This window comes from Lissotriton vulgaris, chromosome 5, assembly GCF_964263255.1.
Source record: "Lissotriton vulgaris chromosome 5, aLisVul1.2, whole genome shotgun sequence".
Classification (NCBI taxonomy): Eukaryota; Metazoa; Chordata; class Amphibia; order Caudata; family Salamandridae; genus Lissotriton; species Lissotriton vulgaris.
The window spans coordinates 453,703,108-453,724,613 of record NC_141693.1 but is presented as its reverse complement, the minus strand read 5'-3'; the positions used below and the strand labels follow the sequence as shown (position 1 = coordinate 453,724,613).

Genomic DNA, 21,506 nt, shown 5'->3' with positions numbered 1-21,506 from the left:
TGTGTTCCGAACGCTGGTTGGTGGAGACATTTTGACTATATTCTTGACCTACGTTGTCGCGTAATGCGTTATATGACACGCCGCGTTAGCGCACCCGGAAGTGATCCGAGGCGCGGCGCGCAGCGCGTAACGTAAGCATAACAGGTCATGTGACTTGTTAATAAAACTTTTCATTGGTTCATTTTACTTTTGTTAATTTAATGATGAAAAGCTTGATCATATGACCTAAAAATTACGCTTTTTATTGTTTTCGAACAATATTTTTTTTTCAAACATATGTTATAATATTCCAGGCTAATGTACTTTCCCGGAAAATTTACAACTGTCTTGCAAGTAAAATATATTTCTTTTTCGAGAAAAAGGGCGTTTCTTCCTTCCATGACGGAGCCGTTGAGTAAAAGAGATTCGGCCTGCTGTCTTAGTCGCCGATACGCCTGATTATCAGATTCTTATCGATCACTTTATGTTGCAGACATGAAAAACACAACTGCCCTTGACCATTTATCTTTACTGCGTTCCTACATATTATACCTTTTATCCGTCATGTAATTGGACTGCTTTATTTCACTTGCCTTTTACTGATTCGAAAACAGTGACTAAAAGTAAAAACTTTACCAATGTAAATACTACTACCGTGTTTTGTTTTAAAAACCTTTATTGTGAAAATGTCAGTATACAAATACGGGCCTATAACCACGTGGGCCGGCCACGGAGCAAACTGAAATCGTATATGATGAGGAGACATTTACACTGTAGAAGAACGTAACGAGCGGGCAATTAGGTTGCAAGAACAAAGGTGTCTAACAGTTGCGGAATCGGTGGACGTACATTTTGTAATTAAAATACGACAGGGCCACTTACAATAACATTTTCTAGATATACATTTGCGGGCAAGGAGTTACGAGTCCCATTTATACCGGCGCCATTTTGGGCGAGGCCGGGCAGGTCTAAGATATAGTCAAAATGTCTCCACCAACCATCGGCCAGACCAGAACCCCTTTCGGCCCTTTATGCTACAAGATGGTGTCTTCCATTCAGAAAATATTGTTGGCAGCATTTTGAAAGGAAACAGAAACAGCCGTTCTCCTAGTGAGTTTCACATTGTTACATTTAGGAAGAATGTTGAAGAGTAGTATGTGGAAAATCTGAAGCCATTTTTCTACAAACTCTCAATCAGACTTGGATGGAAAAAAAAACATGAAGAATGTACAAACTGAAAACCAATTTTTGTCTGTATAGCATCAACAGTAACGCTTGAGTCAGCTTTGTGTCAAGCCGCCATTTTCATTCAATCAATAGCGTCACCCTACACACATTCAGGGACCTGGTCGTGTCTTCAGATGAAACGGATTGTAGCAAAAGAAGCAGAAAGGAAAAGGAAAAAAGTTCCGCCGGACCTCGGGAGCCGGCCGCCTATGTCATGTGCGACCTTTGGCCACACCAGGGCAATAGTGAAGCTGCAGCAGGTGCAAATAAGCTTCAGACAGTCTTACAAGCACTGCTCAGAACTCTCAACTGAGGCACTCAACATCCAGGACTTGCCATTCGGATCTTGGCGCCTTGTGCTGGTTCCGACCTATTCACACATCGGTCCACTACTGACATCACCTCATAAGCCAACGGGGCACCCTACACTGACTTTCGGCGCAGCATTGTAGGATGGCCACACCAGTGCGGCAACTTGCTGGACACGACCTCGGTGCCATCCGGATCTCGGCGCGTTCGAGTCACTGTACCGCAAGAGTGACCGGAACTCAGCTGAACACGCCGTCTTTCGGCGCAGCATTGTAGGATGGCCACACCAGTGCAGCAATTTGCTGGACACCACCTTGGGCAATAGTGAAGCTGCAAAAGGTGCAAATAAGCTTCAGACAGTCTTCAACTTACTCTGATTCTTATAATAAACTTCAGATAGTCTTACAAGCACTGCTCAGAACTCTCAACTATGGCACTCAACATCCAGGACTTGCCATTCGGATCTTGGCGCCTTGTGCTGGTTCCAACCTATTCACACATCGGTCCACTACTGACATCACCTCATAAGCCAACGGGGCACGCCACGCCGACTTTCGGCGCAGCATTGTAGGATGGCCACACCAGTGCGGCAACTTGCTGGACACAACATCGGGGCCATCCAGATCTCGGCGCGTTCGACTCACTGTACCGCAAGAGTGACCGCAACTCAGCTGGACACGCCATCTTTCGGCGCAGCATTGTAGGATGGCCACACCAGTGCGGCAATTTGCTGGACACCACCTCGGTGCCATCCGGATCTCGGCGCGTTCGAGTCACTGTACCGCAACAGTGACCGCAACTCAGCTGGACACGCCGTCTTTCGGCGCAGCATTGTAGGATGGCCACACCAGTGCGGCAATTTGCTGGACACCACCTCGGTGCCATCCGGATCTCGGCGCGTTCGAGTCACTGTACCGCAACAGTGACCGCAACTCAGTTGGACACGCCGTCTTTCGGCGCAGCATTGTAGGATGGCCACACCAGTGCGGCAATTTGCTGGACACCACCTCAGTGCCATCCGGATCTCGGCGCGTTGTGCTGCCTTCGGCCTATTCGCACATCGGTCCGCTACTGACGCCGCCTCACGTGCCAACGGATTTTCTACGCTTTTTGTAGCCCTATGCCGCATAACAGGTCATGTGACTTGTTTATAAAACTTTTCATTGGTTCATTTTACTTTTGGTTTCCTAAAGATGGAAGTCTTGGTCATATGACCTAAAAATAACACTTTTCATTGGTTTAGAAATTTTTTTTTTCCCAAACGATGAAAGCCCCACCTTGTTTCTGGATCATTCAGACTGAAGCTGGCGTCAGCATGAGAGCACCACCATCTCGTGGCTCCGTCGTGGTCATTCCGCGAGCAATCATGGCAGCCGCTCCCCACCGGAAGCCTGCGGGAGTCGGGGGCCCCCAAGACTGTTGTAGAATCTTCACGGCTGAGGGGACGCTTTTCGAGAATGGAGCCCAAGTCCTAACAGGCAAGCGTCCGAGTTCCAAGGTGTCCCAGGGCCATTTCAGTGGACCAGGCCCAAAACCGAGGAGCCGTCCGCCATTTTAAGAGCCATGTGGCAGCCGCCTATCGCTGCACTGCAAGAGTGGGAGCAACTCAACAACATGGTGAGCGAGACGCTGTAGCCGCAAGATCGGGCGCAACTCAGCTAGATGGCCGCCACCTGGGGAGGCCCGTTCACGCCGCCTCCCCCACGCCCCCCCCCCCCCGGGCCGCCGCACGCCAATTTTCGGAGCAGCATTGTAGGATACCAAAACCAGTGCGGCAGTTTACTGGACATCACCTGGGTGCCTGTCGTACATGTTGTGTCAGCCATGGGACACTGGACACAGTCCCATCAACATCTCAACGCGTTCTGCTGCCTTGGGACTATTCGCACAACAGACCGCTACTGACGAGGCCTCCCCCCGCACCACCCGGGACGCCCCACGCTGTTTTTCTGTGCTGCATTGTAGGATCCCAAAACCAGTGCGGCACCCAGGCGACATCACCTGGGTGCCGTCCAGAACTCTGCACGTTGTGCTGCCTTGGGACTATTCGCACAAAAGACAGCTTCTAACCATTGTTGCTTTTTGAGTTGAAAAATGTTTAAATGTTTTTAGTTTTTGTTCCGTTCATTATAGTTAAAAGTTAATAAAGTTTTATAATCTTACTTTGTTGGAGTGTTATCTATTTTTTTAAAAACGGGTGAATAGGGCCTTGAATCGGGTTATTGTCATGTGTGGGCTTTGGAAGTGTGCTGCTGCAGGATCGGACATTTCAAACTCAAATGCACGTTCTTTTTCTTACCTTTCCGAAGCATGGAGCGCAATAGCAGGCAGAGAAAGGGTGATGGACGTGTTGAACACTACCTGACCTGGCAAGTTGCTGGCAGTGCCCCCCCGCCCGCTCCTGAAAGAGGGCACACACACACCGCCGCCCCGAGTACTTCACAAATCTTTAAAAGACCATGCGCTTGTTCATGAGGCTTAAATGGTTTATCACCTCTTCTAGAACCCCTGCATCGACCCTCTGACGTTTCCTGGAAAAATTACCATGTAACACAATACCAAGCCCTGTCAGCTGAAACCCCCAAGGAATCGTGGGGCATATTATCAAGGGGGTTTATCTCCGCTTTTTTGGCTTTAAAAGCCATGAAAGCGGAGATAAAATTATATCCCTATTACCAAGCTGTCGCTAACACCAGTTAGTGACAGCTAAAAGGAGATAGCGACCATCTTGGGCCCCGCTTTGCATGTCAGTGATACTTATCACTAATGACATGCAAAGTGGCGTGCCAAGATGTTAGCGACTGGAAACAGTCCCTAACATCGCTATCTCCTATTACCAACTTTTGGAGATATTCGCGCTAAGCGCGAATATCTCCAAAATCTAACACCTGCCCTGAGCAGTTCTTAGCCATGTTATCCAATGGGAGGTGGATAACATGGCTAAGAGCATTTGCTCGATAATACATGAATATCGCTGACTTTTCTGCGATAATAGCAAGGTTTATCTGCGATAAAAATCGCCGATGTGCGGCGATAATTTTTGTCTCTAAACAAGTTAGAGACAAAAATTATCGCTAGTTGTTCGTAATATGCCCCCGGGTTTTTGCTTGCAGAAATCGGGAGGCGGGAGACTAGCACTGAAATCAGTAGTCACACGCCTGAATCGGGAGGGTTGGCATGTCTGAATTCTCTACAGCTGGGGCCATAAACTACATCCGCAGGGGTAGGTGATAGCCTGGGACCAGCCTGGCATCTAAAATGGCTGCCGTGCACGACAAAATTGTGGCATTGGAAAAAAGGCAAGATGGCGCAGCCGCTGGAAGAGATGTATCAACATATATCAGCCTCCTCAGCCACCCTCAGGAAACATAGGGGATTAGGATACGTCTCCCGCACCCCCTTATACCTAGTAATTTAATTAACGAAGCACAAAATGGCGAATTCCCGTTTCGCTACCAGTTTGCGGCCCGTGAAGCGCTTCTACCGTGAAAAATCATTTTTTTTTTATTTTCCCCACGGGACCCTTTAATAACCCCAACAACATTCCTAGGGGGTCAAGAGGGTGATACCTTGCCCCCTTTCATTAAATTCCCCCTTCGTTTTTCACCTCTTCTTCTCTCTCGATCCTACCGAGAGACAAGATGGCGGCCGCTCCGGACTGTCACGCAGCAAAAAAAAAAAAAGCTCACGCACAGCCGCTGGAAGAGATGTATCAACATATATCAGCCTCCTCAGCCACCCTCAGGAAACATAGGGGATTAGGATACGTCTCCCGCACCCCCTTATACCTAGTAATTAATTAACGAAGCACAAAATGGCGAATTCCCGTTTCGCTACCAGTTTGCGGCCCAGTTCGCGGCCCGTGAAGCGCTTCTACCGTGAAAAATCATTTTTTTTTTCTTTTCCCCACGGGACCCTTTAATAACCCCAACAACATTCCTAGGGGGTCAAGAGGGGGATACCTTGCCCCCTTTCATTAAATTCCCCCTTCGTTTTTCACCTCTTCTTCTCTCTCGATCCTACCGAGAGACAAGATGGCGGCCGCTCCGGACTGTTTAGAATGTTGACAGACACCGGAGAGCCAATCAGCTTTCTGCGCGCAAAGTTCCGAAACGCGAAAAGTAAGCGGACCGGATCGCTGCCCGGAGCGCTGTTACAGATATATATCTTGATTTAAACGTTAATTTCTCAAAATCCACTGAAGCACATATATTGAGACCTAGCAAAGGCACATCGGGCTAACAGTCCCTACAATTTTGCCAAGTTTCGTGCAAATCCATTCAGCCGTTCGAGCTAAAAGTGAGTCCAACCGCCCTATGGAAAAATGAATGGGAAAAACGCGTTTTGGGACCCCCCTTTTTTCTCGGCCCCCCCTTGACGAAACCCCACCAAATTTTCAGGGGCTGCTCAGAAACAAAATGTGCCATTTTCCTGAAAATTTCAGCCGATTCCGTCCACAAACGCCAAAGTTATTAGACATAGAATTTTCAGAAATGCCATAGGGAATTAATCCTAACTATATATACCTACTGGCGATAGCCAGTAGGTAATATATATATATATATATATATATATATATATATATATATATATATATATATATATACTTTGCACCTAACGTTGTCTGTATCCCCGCTTGTGCCTGAATGCACAGTGGAGTGGTAATTGGATATATATATATATTCACAAAGTTTACCCTGTGCACGAGGACGCGACTCCTTGGTAATTCGATTTACAAAATCTTTTATTCACGCACTGCCAGCAATTTCAAACAAATTGTCATTTCTAGTCCCTGACGGTAACTTTGTGAATATATATATGTGATCAAGGCTCCGTTGAGCCGAAACGTCGGTGACTCTTTCTGCTTAATAAAGATCTTTCATGCACCTCGAGGTCCGTGTCCGGAGTCTGCTTGCTGGCTGTTCGAGCGCACGAGCTAGGGGACAAACGGAGTACAGGATATATATATATATATATATATATGAGAGAGTTTGGCATAGAAACTATTTAGAAACAAAACTTTTATTAATTTGTCCCTCAATATTGTTGTAACAATATTCTGTCCCATAGATATTCGAGAATCGATATACCGAGACCACATCTCAAAAACATCGGGTGAGCCAATGCATTTGTGTGGTTTGCCCTAAATATATTCCACCCTTTTCCCTCATGTTCGGAGTGACTTCAGGGACCATGGCCACAACTGCATCAACTTTATTCCTTTTACCACACAGGGAGATGTTTTTCTAATATGCTGCACTTCTACTATCACCAATGAATAACATCCATCATGCCTCAACCTCACAACCAATCATTGAATAGTCGCATTTCGACCGACGTCAGAGAAGTTGGCCAAGCACTTAAATAAGTTTTGCAGACTAGTCCTCAGTGTGTTATCTTCCTTCGTGTGCCCCATATAGGAACAATGACCATATCCATTGACGATATTAAAACGAATTTGTTGGTGGAATAACATCTGTGCACTCATAATTTGGCAAACGTTGTCATATAATTACCTGCATCCAGCGATCTCCACGGTTAATCCTTTTTGGGCAGATCGTCAACTTGCAGTTTGCAGTCTTCACCAGATCTGTGAACTGCTTCAGAAAAATGCAGTTATCATCCATACTGTGGGAGCAAATGGAACAAGTTAAAAAATTGATTGACGGTCCAGCAAACAAATCAGCTTATTAGTAAAAATTGTCAATATACATAAAAGTACCTCCAAAAATAATTACTGGAATGGAGAAAGAAGCAGCCCAATAGATTATATTACAGTGAGTTCAATTTTATCACTATGACAAAGAGAGAAATGTGTTTTCCCACAAGCTAACATATCTTCAGTATGCCTACAGTACAGATTATGAAGTGGGGGTTCTGATGTTTCTCCAATGTTTCCGCTTTAAAAGCTGAATCATTTCACTTTGCAATAAGTCCAAAAGAGTGAGAATATTAAATCTCTTGGACAGGCTCTGCACTTAATGGCTGCTCACAGAGAATAGGTATTAGTTTTACCAACAGGATTGTCCACAGGGATGGCTTTATTGTACCCATAGGGCAGATCATAAATTGTGTAGCTAACCGGCCTACAGAAAAGTGGGAAAAAAATGTATTCTGACCTATCGATCACTTAACAGAGAGGGCTATAATCTAGTCGAGAACTTTTGCCAAAGGAATTCCACTTTTAATCACCTCATAGAAAGTAGTTTCTTCCACCTGCAGTCTTAGAAAGGTAATTCATCAGTCTAAATTATTACAGAGTTGGTTTAATTAAGCCTCAGTAACAAGGCACCAACGAAAGAGAGAGCGAGAGATAGAGACAGATAGATTTATTCCATCCATAGAAAATGCTGAACCACAATATCTTTGTTGAAATAGTGAGGATAGAGAGGAATCAACCATATGCAAATTACTCTTAAAAAAACTAGGCCACTACCCCGCTGCATGGAAGCGCAAGAAACCTGAGAAACCTTCAGCTTTATTAGACCACATCAGTGAGGTGCATTTTGTGTGTTAACGCACAATGAGCTTCAGGACCCACATCAGAGACCAATCATCCCACTCAGGAATACACACTGACAAGGACAAAAAGTGACGGATGGAATGCTTGAGTTTTCCTCAACCACTGGTAATTATTATGGGCCCATTACAGTCCCTTGTCTTTTTACTCACTGTGACACTAAAGACAGGATCAGCCAGGCTTCTTCTAAGGAAGATAGTTCTGAAGCTGGTTAGTACAATTTTATCCAACTTCTGTAAGATCAGATGAACTAAAACACAGTGGAATGGGTAGCACAGAGACAAATTAACACTTGTTAAGATTAATTGAAATATATTGAACAATCACCTTTTGGTAAGTGAGTCACAATAAGCAGTGTGGGTATATTTAGACATGGATATCAAGCTCACTGTGATACAGGCTGTACTTATGTCCTTCACAGCCAAAAAAAGCATTTCAGGTAGGAAACTGCCTAGCAGTATGGGCTAGACAACTCTGTGGGGTAGGATCAATGCAGATTTACATATAGATGGTCACCATGTTTAACTGTATCAATAGAATAAAGTACTTCCACAATAATTACCAGTGATTCAGAGTAATCAAGTATTTTGTCCCATCACTTTTTTGCTGTTCATCCAAAAAATGTGGTACACTTACCTGCAGACATACACTTCCAGTGGATTCAAGATGTTTGGGGTCATTATCCATGGAGTCATTCGGAAGACCACAGTTCTTGTACATAATGGGACATCTGGCACATTCTGAAAAGCCAAGCCAATACGTAAATGTGGATTCTTAGATGTTATTAAGACAAATTATAGAGTGTGAGCTTAGCAGTTGTTAGTTTAGGGTATGCATTCTGAGACCTTTGGTATGTTACAGATTATCCATGCTAAACATTCAAATGCCTGTGCTAAACATATTTCAATTGCCCAATGCTAAAACAGTTCCAAAGCAAATATGTTTGATTCATTCTCGTAGACTTGCTATATTACTTTCCTACCCACTAGAATTTGAAAAATACTGTTAAGTGTACCCTAGCCTTATTAATTAAAAAGGAGAGCCCACTCTAAATTGTTCAGAATTCAATGATCTTCAGCTTAGAGGGTCTGTTGTACACAAATGACCTTTCTTACTCACTCATAGTGCTTAATTTGAGACAGTGGTTTCTGGTGCTTGGCACCAACACTTAATTGTCAACACAAGCAGTTATGACAGGCTTCCATATGGTGGAGCTGTTTGTTTAATTTAAGATGAGAAGAACAGTTGTTAATTGATTTCATATATATTAAAACTACTAATACCTGCCTCCCATAGCCAGCCTTCTTATAAACTTGGGGTCCTGAAATAGTCTGAATTGTCACAAGTGTAGGAGTATGATGATCCATTGTTGTGTAGGTACTGTTATCAGCGCTGGCAGGGGCAATGGGTGGTTAAAGCTGCAGTATCCTCCTGAGGAGTGCCATACCACTTATTTTACAAATTAATCACAGCTCTCTTACCAACTCACAAACCTTTCATCCAGCCTGTCCTAATTTCTTGGGGTCTTGACCAATTGATAAGAGGACTAAATCATATGTCATTATGAAAAAGAAAAATCTATGATTATAGGAAACTGTCCGCAGCTCCTCGATTTCCAGTTCTGTGGATTCATCCATCTTTTTTTATTTAAAAGATAAATGGCGATGGAACAAGTATGTGTCAATATAGTAGATGCTCAAAAAGAGAAATGATATATGTTGTGATCATACATAAAAAAATTGGATACAGGTTAATTATTGCGTCCAATGGTTTTGTGGGGGCTGTCGAGGATTTCATTTTTGGCCACAGGGCGGGTCTAGGGACCATGTCGTAGGCTGCTTTGAGGTCCACAAAACATGCGTACAAAACATTTGAGTTAGCAATGGCTTGGTTAGCCAGGGGCGTGACAGCAGATATGTTTGTTAAGGTACCCATTCCGACTCGGAAACCCATTTGTGTATTGGGGATCAGTTTAATGCTGTCGACCCAATCCTCTAGATTTTTCAGCAAATTTGCGGCATACATTTTTGCCTCAACATCAAAGACTGCTGTCAGCCTATAGTTAGATGGATCTAAACGGGCCCCTGATTTAAATATAGGGTGAAGGATGCTTCCTCGCAAGGAATCAAAGATGGTTTGAGACTCCAATGTGTGAGCAAACAGCGATGATAAATGATTGGACCAAAAAACTGGATCTTTTTTTAATTAGGTGCTGGGCAAGCCGTTTGGTCCCGGAGCCTGATCGGAACTCTGTTTTTTATTGCATTCAATACTTGTTTTGTGTGATCTGTAAGTGGGGGATTAGTGGGTCCGACCCTGATGTTTCAAATGGACCTCGCTGGCGTTGGCCTTCTAATTGTTTGGCTTGGGGGTTGCCGTGATCTATTGGTCTTGATGTATGGGTCGTAAAATCTGGGGCCTTGGAGGTTAGTCTCGGTGTCACTGCCATCCGGGACTCTTTGGTAAAACGCATTTGTTGAAATTAATGCCTCAGGTGCCATGTTACAATCTCACCTAGCTACGAAGTGAGAGCTTCTGGTTACTAGTCTAGCAAAAATGGCTACAGTAGATTATCTGTTAAATCCACAGACAGCTAGAGGTTTGCTCTCATTGCTTTTGGTGAACCCCTCAGAAAAATGACCCTGTTGTTGATCTATACACCTGTAACCAGGACCGGCCTTGAGCATGTGTGTGCAAGGCCCACCCCCAGGGCGCGGCCCTTAAACAGGGCACAGGAGCTGCCTGCCAACAGCTGAATGCCCTACAACACTGTTCCTACACATTCTATATGCCTGACCTTAAGATGGCTGTCCTGGCCTGTCCCCTGAAAGCATTGCTATCGAGCATATCAACCCTACAGTAAGTCTTAGGTCCCAATAGCTCCGGAATGGGTGCTGCCAATTGATCTATGACGACGCCCCCCGGACTGAAAGCTTGAACATTGTACTCACCTCGGAGCCGTATCAACATGGTCCATGCCCGGTGGAACTTTGATAGAACTTTCGATGGACCTTTGACGATTCCCCCTGGGCGGATACTCCTCCTCCCTTCATGATTCATTGATTTAATTGATGTAACTATGTAACCTGTAACTCTGGGCGGATACCAACACGGTTTGTACTTACCTCTGTGCATGAGCAACCTTGGCCGATGCCAGGTGGAGCTGTCACATGCAGTTATAGAGGAGTCTGGCCCTGGTTTCACCCCCTCGGCCATCGCCCTACCCAGCCGGTCAACTGACATTGTTTTTCCTCGTTTCCCCGTTGTGTTTCCTTCCATTCCCTCCTCCTCCCTCTGTGATTCTTTGATTTAATTGATGTAACTATGTAAGCTTGAACTCACTGATCCTCATGTAAAGCTCTCTGATACCTCCGGGTCTAGCCAGCGCTATATAAAACTTTTCAAATAAATAAATAAATAACTACAGACTACTGAACATATAGGTAAAAGATGGATCAGCTAGCTAGAATGATACATGTATTGGTTGCATACTTCTTTCCAGATATATAACCGAAGAACCATTTTCTATTAGAAAAGGAGCCAAGAAGAGAATAGGACAGCATAACAGGGGATGAAAAGGTTGTATGTCATGACAACGCGTGGTATTACCACACGTACCATTACAACGCGGGGATTACAAAGAAAGTTGTTAGAACGACTTTCGCTGGAGGGCGTTGGATAGTGGAATAGTTTAATTTTCTATTCCAACTCCACCCCACGTTCACAGTAGGGAAGGTGTTGGATAGAAAATTAAACTATTCCCTATCCAACAGCGCCCTCCAGCGAAAGTCGTTGTAACGACTTTTGTTGTAATCCCTGCGTTGTAATGGCAGTGCGGGGTAATCCCCGCGTTGTCATGGCTGTTCCCTGATGAAAATATATAGGGGAGAGAAAACAATAGATATTACTGATGGGGCAAGGTTTCACTCATAAAGAGACTTGCTTGGATTCAACCCCCTAGAAATAATATATAATACTCTAATAAACATGTTTTGTCTTACTAACAATGCACCACAGGCCATTTCGAGTATCTAGGGGAAACTTGCGTATGTGTTTTAACTAACAGTAACTCGAGTGACCTAATATGGCCACCTCAACGTGGGAACTTTTCTGCACATGCGTCTGTCACACTCACGTGACATGCCGTATTCTTTGCTTGGTGGGAAAACTTTGCTTCTGCACAGTAGAACTAAAGATGGCTGCTCTATGTTTACATGTGCTAACGCTCGCATTGCGGCTTTTACTAAATTGTCCGTACTGCCTAATTCTTAACGCTGTAGTTAAAATAAAGTAAAGGGCCCAGAGTAGAGATAAGTGGTATACAGTGCATTCATTTATTCTTTGTTCTAAAACTGTTTTTCGTTGACTTTGCTATTAGCTGGTATTTGGGCCTGATGTAATCTTGCTGCACTCCATCTTGCAAATCCTGCGAATGCGCAGAAGAGCTCATGAGTCCACAAGTAATGGCATTGAATCCATGCCAACGACAGTCTTACCTGAAGATGCGAAAGGGAAACTCACTCCTTTACCTCTCGAGATGAAGACAAATTGATAAATTATTTAATATTGTGTTTACTATTAGAACATTCATTATTGGGTGGAATAAAATGCATGGGAAAATAAAGTTATGGGCGGGAAGATAATTTGCATTATTGAATCAAGTGACTTCATAACTGGTATGTAGTGATGACCTCTCCTCGTCTTTTTACCAATCAAATTGTGGTAATATACACACTTGCAACATTGGGGGGTGGTACACTGCCCTGGAAAATAGTATATCTAAGGTAGGCTTATCTAGTTAGTTTGTCCGACTTGTCCGAATAGCTGACCTTTCACTGAACCAAAGCACTCAATAGGCGATTGAGAACAGAGGTGCTGGCGGAGCACTCTGTCAGAAGATTCGGGAGCAGAGGTGCTGGCGGAGCACTCGGTCAGAAGATTCGATAACCCAATCGGGGTTCCTGAAGGAGAAGATTTGCTAACCCAATCGGGGTCCAACTGTTAGCCGCAGTGAGGGGTGTGACGCTGGCGTTGCACTTAGCTGAGGGTACGTGTTTCTAACCTGAATCCATCCTAATTTGGTCATCACTGGTCTTGATCTACACCTGTGCTGTCTTACTGGCATCTGAACTACTAGAAGTCCTGTTCTATATCCCAGCCCGTGGCCGGGGTTGGTCTTCACACCATTCTAGGTAAATATAAATGAATGTGGGTATGTCATTGTATTGTTTCCCTTTGCTTACCCATCCTATGTTTCAATGCTTAAAGAAAGTCTCATAATATTTCCGCATCATCTTGCTTTGATTTTTTTCTTCATAATTGAATGAGCTTTGATTGAATTGGTATGGACTCTGACATTTAAGAATTTACATAGATAAAGAGTTTAAATCTTTCCTGAGTTTGTCGTTATTTTTATGAGTGCAAATGTTTATATACTGCCTATTATTCTAACTCCATTGATCCCTTAGGACTCTGGGTACCAGTGACTAGGATTGGTAAGTCAATGGTATAGGTCCTAAATGGTTAATAAACATTTCTGATTTAGCATAGGTTTACATGTTCAAAATGTGTATGTTTTTATGGGCTCAGGTGAGTAGGGTAAAACCCCGGGCAGGTGAGCCTGCGCTCTATCATTACAAGAAAGGGATCTGGCACAAATAGATTGTGTAGAGTCATGTTGGACAGAGGAAAGCTGCACATTCTCTGCGAGGAACTTCTGCATCAAGTTGTTGGTCTATGGATTGATTTGATCATTTGTTTTGTGAATATACATCTATGGAGTTCCAAAGTTTACTTGATGTGGAGAGCTTGTGAGATCTCAGAAAGCATGAATTGGCTGCACTTCTCGTAAACCACAGTCAGGCCCACCATGTGCGGAAGGAAATATTAGCAGGGCTTTTTCATAAGGAAATAATTCGTTTTTTACCCAACAGACGCAGGTGTCCGGAAAATAGGATGTCATCTGTTGTTAATGACAGAAGATTTGTATGAGCCAAAATGCCTAGCAAAGGTGTTGTAGCATTGAGATTTAATTGAATGTTGAAGACATTCCCAATCAACTTTAGAATTGTGTGATTGAGGGTGTAATCTTGCTTTTGAAAGGGGAGGGCCATATTTTCTCCCATTGTTTATTGAGGTCAGTGAGGCGTGAAGTGGTATGCTTAATGTTCCACATAAAAATGGTTTTACAACTAAGGTGTGGTGTTGATGGTGAGAGAAGTCAAAAAATATTTGAGGCAACATGACCCCAGCTTGTGAGTTTATTTAGCAACATTGGGAGATCTGGTATATGGTCTCAACCTAGTTTCCCTAAAGCAACCTTATGATTTAGAAATTAATTTGTGTTGTATTGATTTTGTGGAGCCCAGGTCTAGTTAATTTTAATATTTTTAGTTGACCAATTTACACATTTAGTCAACACTGAGCTTCTGAGAAAAGTCTCAGACTCAGATAGCATAATAAAGAAAAGATCTCCGACAAAGAGACCCTTTTAAGGAGCCACCCTAGGGGTGGGTGAGGGCTCTTGCTCTGATATTTTCAATATCCTTTCCGGCCTGAGATTTGTTAGGTCAGATGATTAGTGTTAACCTTATTTTTTGTAGGAATAACACGTTGATTTGTTGGGTATTATATATGTGGGAGTGTATATGCTGAACCTTGATTACTCCCAGTTTCTCTTATTCTGTTGTTGGTTTTATGCATGACATATCAGCCACAGAACATTGTAATTTATGTATATTTGAGTAATTTCTTTTGGGATAATTTTCATGGAGACTGGGTGTCTATATAAATATTGTTTTATCCTCTTGCAAATAAGCTCTACGTTCACAAGTGCTGTTAGTCATGGAAGACATGCAAGGCTTGGGTTAAGGCAATGCTGTCATAGCTGAAATGCTATAAAACACCTGCCCTCCTGGGAACAGAGGGTAGCACTCCCTTTTGTTGTTTAAAAGAAGCCTAGGACTCCCTACTAGTTTAAAGAAGACACAGGTCAAAACGGCACTACATGGGACCATCATGATGGGATACATACGTACCTACATGGCCCGAATAGCCTCTTACTGAGTAATGTACTTTGTATATGTTTGGAGGGTTTGGTATTCTATCATGAATGGTCACAGATAGCCTGGAAATATGCCCACAAGTGGCTTATACTGATAATTAATATGACACAATGTCTGTCTAATGCCTTATGGCTCAAGATCAACATCACAGAGAATGCTTTGAAAAGCAATATAAAAATTACAGCAATTAAGGTCTGTCTTGTAGAAATAAACTCAGAAATAAAGGAACCTAAAGATTTCCCTATGCAACAAAAGATCCTGAAGCTACATAAAGACATTAAAAGGTTCAGTGGAGAGGAAGTGTCCCCCTACACTAGTGAAGCGAAAATGATGGTGGCAGCACACTCATGAAAAAGTATAGGTCTTTTGGTAGTAGTCCAAGCTCAGATGGGTGGAGTAGTGGCAAAGAGAGAACTGGTCCCCCCCCCCCCCCCCCAAGATACTACGCTTTCCAAATTTGGCCGTTCCACTATTCCCAAACAACATGTCCTCAGCAGTTTCCGTTGTATCCCCCAAGGCCGATGCTCCCATTTAACCCGCCCCCTTTTTTTTAGGAAGAGGCCGGGCAGAGGAAGAACAAAGGAAAGGGAGCAACATGTCCAGTATGAACACAGAGAATCCCAGATGGTTACTCAGAGCAAGACAAAGAACAGAGAACTACTTAATTGAGAAACTATTCCCCAGACAATTGACTGCAATACTATACCGGGTTTCAACAAGGGACTAGGCATTGTCCCCACCTCCCAGATAGACACATTCATACTGAACTGCGAATTTTCTTTAGGATATTTTGCCTTCAAGAATTCTTCCTGAATAAACCTGACCAGGAGGATACCAGGGACCCAGGATTAAGGAATCATTCCTATTTCACACCGACTAGAAATATGGTACCTATTGAAATCATCACCTTTAAACAAGCCTTACTGAATGATGTTAAACATATGGAAATGAAGAGCACATTTGTGAATCTTTCTAGGCAAGAAAGACAAGCTCTAGAGACCCTGTCATTGGATGAATCTATCATGATAAAACCCGCTGGCAAGGGTGGAGCGATAGCCATACTCGCTAATGAAGATTACAGAAATGAATGCCTGAGACAATTTTCGGATGCCAAATGCTACCGGTTGATGAAAAGTTGTCCCAAGAGATAAGAATTCTGGTCAATGAAACTGAAACAATGGGGATGGATCACTAAATGAGAAGTGGAGTTCATCATTAAAAAAAGATCCTAGGATACCATGCTTTTATACCTTATCTAAGATACATAAAGCCACGTTTCCCCCTCCATGTTGTCCCAAAGTTTTAGGGGTTAATTCCCTATTGGAACCCCTCCTCAAATTCTGTGACCACTTCCTGCGACCTCTAGTCGAACAAACACCTATGTTTCTGAAAGACACCAAAGATGCCCTGAATCTTATTAGTGAGATCAAAATGAAGGGGTCTACTGAACTTTTGATCACCCATCATACTAACATCCCCCAAGAAGCGACAATGGACGTTATTGAGGAAGTCTTAAGATCCCAGGAATGGCAGCCCCTGACATTCATACATTTCATCATGGAGTGTGCATCTCTAGCACTGAAGGAAAAAAATTCAAGTTTGAGAACACCTTATATTTACAGAGATGAGGGACTTCAAGGGGCGTACCTTTGCCCCTAGTTTACCCTGTTTGTACAGTTCAAATTTTGAACAGAACTACATCCTGTGTAACTAGAACCCATACAATGACAATATCCATTTATGGTGCAGCTTCCTAGATGACATTTTAGTAGTATGGGAGAGTTCAGGACCTCTGAAGACTGCCAGGTAGATAAATTGTCTGAACCCTTGTCTACAATTTTCCAGGAACATATCAGATCAGCAACTCTCGTTCTTGGACCTGACCATCATGATCGAAGAAGGGATATTTAGTACAAAGAATTTCAAGTAAGTGACAAATCGCAAAAGCCTATTATATTTTGACAGCTATCACCTCGGTCTCTCAGGAACAATCCTCCCTTTGGCCAATTCCTTAGAATTAGGCGGAAGTGCAGTGAACTGAGGGACTACAAGCTAATGCCTTGGAGGAAAGATTACACAATAGGAAATACCCACGTCAGATCATCAATAAAGCACATCAGCGAGCTTCTCACAATAATAGAAAAGTGGGAAAAATTACTACATATTTAGAAAATTTACTTATTTACTATTCTAGAATTGCATTTTTAGAACACGTTTGAATGGTGTTGAAATGCTAGTTTTAGAAAAACACTTGAATGCACTTTGCTAGAATATTAATAAGTAAACTCAAAATATATCACATTATAACTATTGTAGAAGTGGAAGATGTCATTAGAAATGCTTCATTTGTAAAAGCAACATTTTGAAAACATGTCGCAGGTAACTATACTTTTACCTGTGAAGTGGTGAGGCCCAAAGCTTTCCCCTCGACATTAAAACATTCTGTGCTGCTGTCTAACATTGATGATATCTGTGCTGAGTCTAATATGTGCATTTAGTGCCTCACCCCATGTTCAATCATTTCACTAGAATATAAGACTTATTGAAACTGTAAAGAATAAATGATGCCACAGACTTCATAAATGCTGCTTCTGAACAACTTAATACATGCTATCACTAGTCCTTGTCTATGCAATGAGCTTATAATGCATCTTTCAACTTAGGGAAGATGGTTTTAATGGGAACCTGCCCTCAGGTAACAATAATGCTACATAACTGTATCAACCTGGATGAGGAGATCGCAGGCTGTGGGAATTGGAAGATGCATCGTATGACTGACGACACCACCTTGCAAACTGTTCTGATTAGACATCAGGTAAAGACGCTTTCAGAAGTTGATACTTGTGTGAGAAAACTATTATAATGAGTGTTGTTGCTAGTTAGACACACCTCTCTATTCCCTTTACCCGTCCGGTGGTCCTGTTGCTGGATTTTCCTTTGCCTGAAACTCTTCTTTATAGAGAGTTGATTGTTGAGGTATTCTTGAGGTGATTTACCTTTATTAACTTGTGATCGATGAGACTGCAAAAATCGCTATTCAAATTATATTTACTATTGGAACTGTGGGGAACTCAGCTGAGTTTTCCAGAACTGCTCTTTATGAGAAGTTCATTCCTCATTGTCTGCTCTTTTCCAATTGAACTCTTCATGCGTTCTTGTTTAGAATAGGCCTCTTAACGAATTCATTAGGTTCCTTTATTGAACACCTGTCTGTAAAGCTGATTTTTTCAACTCTTTTTTCTGTAAATTACTAAACTGGATAAAGATATTTACATATTTTGACCCTAGGATAAAATAAAGATTTTAAAACTATCTCAATCTCTTGTCATTGACTAATTTTAAATTCTAAATGTCCATGAAGTTTTAATGACTTTTCTTTAGGGAAGAACTAATTTTCCAAACACTGAAAAAGGTGTATTGACCTCTCCTGAGCCACTGGGACTCCATGAAGTCATATGTAAGTGATGTATGTAAAAGGTCTGAACCATCTTTGCAAGACCTTTTTGGGCTCTAGCAAACGAACTATTGAAGCCAAAATCCCCAACAACCTTCACGGACACTAATGTGTCACTAACTCACTAACTCTACCCCTTGTACTGACACAGTGAAGTTGATCATCAATAAAAAATGACATATCATTAACAGTGGCACTCTGAGCTTTAATTGCCCATGATGTGCGTTCACAAATACAAAGAATTTGAAAGACAATCTGGTCCACACTAGACCTAGACTTTTGGTACCCCAAAAGAACAACAGCGAACAGAAGTTACCCACAGGGATGGGTTTTTACCCATGTGGTCATTGTAATGTATGTAGGTTTGCGAAATCACAAAAATGTATTGAACTAGAGAATTACAAGAAATGAGACTTAACACACTACCCACAATACAAAGAATTGCATCTATTTGATTAGCTGCCCCTTTGGATTGAGAAACTGAAGGATGACAACAAGAGCAGTCAAAGCATGCATCGGTGAACACGGGAGTGGCATCAGATGAAAAGAATGACGACAAATATGAGAGCACATTATCTTGAGGTGCAACATACTGAAGATTATATGGAGTGGAACACCACTGTACAGTTAGTCCTATTTGAAAAGGGACAAAGATGGGTGTTTAATTTGAACATGCATGAGACAGACTACAATGACATCCCATGGTGTGAATTAACCCTTAGTTGTAAAGTAGTACACTCTGGGTTTTACCCTCTGCTCCTAGGTCACAATAACCAATCTATTGGCAAGTTTGAAACAATCCCTTTATGTGGTGTATTCATCATGTAATTATGACTCTGGTTTTGGTGTTATAAATTCTACCTCTCCTTGTCTGAATTGACATTAATGATCAGGCAGATATCTCTGTGTTTTTAGATAGTGAGAATGTATATAATAATGGTCTATGTAACTCAAGAGCCAGTATGAATATATATTGTGCTCGAAGCAATGTGGTTTTCCTCTTTCATGTCGATGACATCCATGTTACCCTATCATAAAAATAATGCATTGAGGGGCTATTATTAGCAACTGTATCCTGAGAGCCATTTTTTGTAAAAGCATGCTCATTCTCCCAACATTGCGCCCGAATTTGGTTATTTTCCTTGGAAAGAGCCTGATCCACATGCCATGACACCCAGATCATGTGACCACATCTAAGGTGGGTAAGCAAAAGACACACAATTGATGAACGAAATGCAGAACAAATAAAAACATTCACCCCCTGTCAAGAGATCTGGGTTAAATCCATCATTTTTTTTGAGTACCATGCCACCCCAGTTTAGACCTGGCCATATGCAAATCAGTCTTGACGCGATGCCTCATGGGAACATTCCAATATTTAGAACAACGGTCCTTAAACTAGACAGTAATGTATTGAGAAGAAATATAGACTGGAATCAGTACTATATCGCGAGTGTCCAGCCGGACACAACATTTAATAATTCAATCAATTGTTAGTGAACAAAAATACCAAACAAAAAAATACCATGGGACACAGTTCTGTATCCTACAAAAACACATTACATTTACATTCAGGACAAAGACTCTTCAGGCAAGACGGGGTAGCATGTGGAACATTGAACACAATTTCAAACAAGCTTAGGAAACAGCAATTGCACTTCGGAGCGCCGGACCTTCGCCACTGAGCACTGGATCACTCTGTGCATTGTCACACAATTGCTCCGTTGGATTAATCTAGTCCAACTCCCTGTGTTGTTGAACACTTTGAGTCGTAGTACCCATACCATGGCGCGGAACCCATCTTGTTCTTGCAGACTCTCCGGCTTCAATACTGTGAGCCTACGTTCGGCTCCTACCACTGGCTCAATGACCTTTGTGAGCCCACACCGGCTCTCAACTTAAGCCAAATCAGGCTACTGTTAAATTGAATCAGACCTGCAATTTATTTGTCCTGATGATGATACTATTATTCTTTTAAATGGATCGAAACGTCGTCGACTACTGTAAACAGTTGTGCACATTAATCACAATTGATAAAAGAAGTGCAATTACTGTTTCCTAAGCTTGTCTGAAATTGTGTTCAAAATTCCACAAGCTACCCCGTCTTGCCTGAAGAGTCTTTGTCCTGAATGTAAATGTAATGTGTTTTTGTAGGATGCACGATAAAGTACTGATTCCAGTCTATATTTATTTTCAATACATTACTGTCTAGTTTAAGGACCGTTGTTCTAAATACTAAACTGTTACCCAAGGTCCTTATCTTCCTTTTGGGTTCCCTTGTGTCTGATAAAATACCATGGGAACAGTCCATCCGAACTGCCAAGCCAGGTCCTCCCTGGACTAGAAACAAGCGCCCTAGTGAACCTGGGACCCATGTCTGGCCATACCCGGCGCACTTAGGGCAAGAAAACAAAGACACACGATTGATGGACGGAATGCAGAACAAATCACGATATTCACCCCAGTCAAGAGGTCTGGGTTAAATCCATCATTCTTTTGCTCACCATGCCACCCCAGTTTAGACTGATTTGCATATGGCTAGGTCTGAACTGGAATGGCATGGAGAGCAAAAAAACGATGGATTTAGGCCCAGATCTCTGTACTGGGGTGAATGTTTGACATTGGGCGATTCAGAAAAGGGGGTGGTGATGAACAGAGTGTCTGAATTAAGCAGACAACTCTTACCCAGTCCAAAGATCAGGACTTGATCCATCACCGTTACTTAGCTCACTGCACCATCCCAGCTCAGAACCTGGCTATATGCAAATTAGTCTGTCCCTGGCCCAGTGCATCATGGGAACAGGGCAGACCAAACTACCAAGCCAATTCTTCACCAGAAAGGAGACAAGCTTCCGGGGACCGGTTTCTGGCATTTCAGCCATCGTCGGCCCGGCTTGCTTGAATCCTGATGGTGCAGTGAGCAAGGGACTCATGTCTGAGTATACCCTGCCAC

The 21,506-nt window shown here is 42.7% G+C and overlaps 1 protein-coding gene across 1 annotated transcript in view; it reads right to left on the bottom strand.

The window, feature by feature from the left end:
- The window catches only part of LOC147711065 (protein-arginine deiminase type-3-like), a 361,895-nt gene that overhangs the window by 154,384 nt on the left and 186,005 nt on the right, over positions 1 to 21,506 (bottom strand). Inside the window, exons 8-9 of the mRNA XM_086921888.1 lie at positions 8,672 to 8,775; positions 7,032 to 7,143 (exon numbers count right to left, since the gene is read on the bottom strand). Of these exons, the coding sequence (XP_086778014.1) occupies positions 7,032 to 7,143; positions 8,672 to 8,775 (216 nt within the window). The remainder of the gene's footprint in view (positions 1 to 7,031; positions 7,144 to 8,671; positions 8,776 to 21,506) is intronic.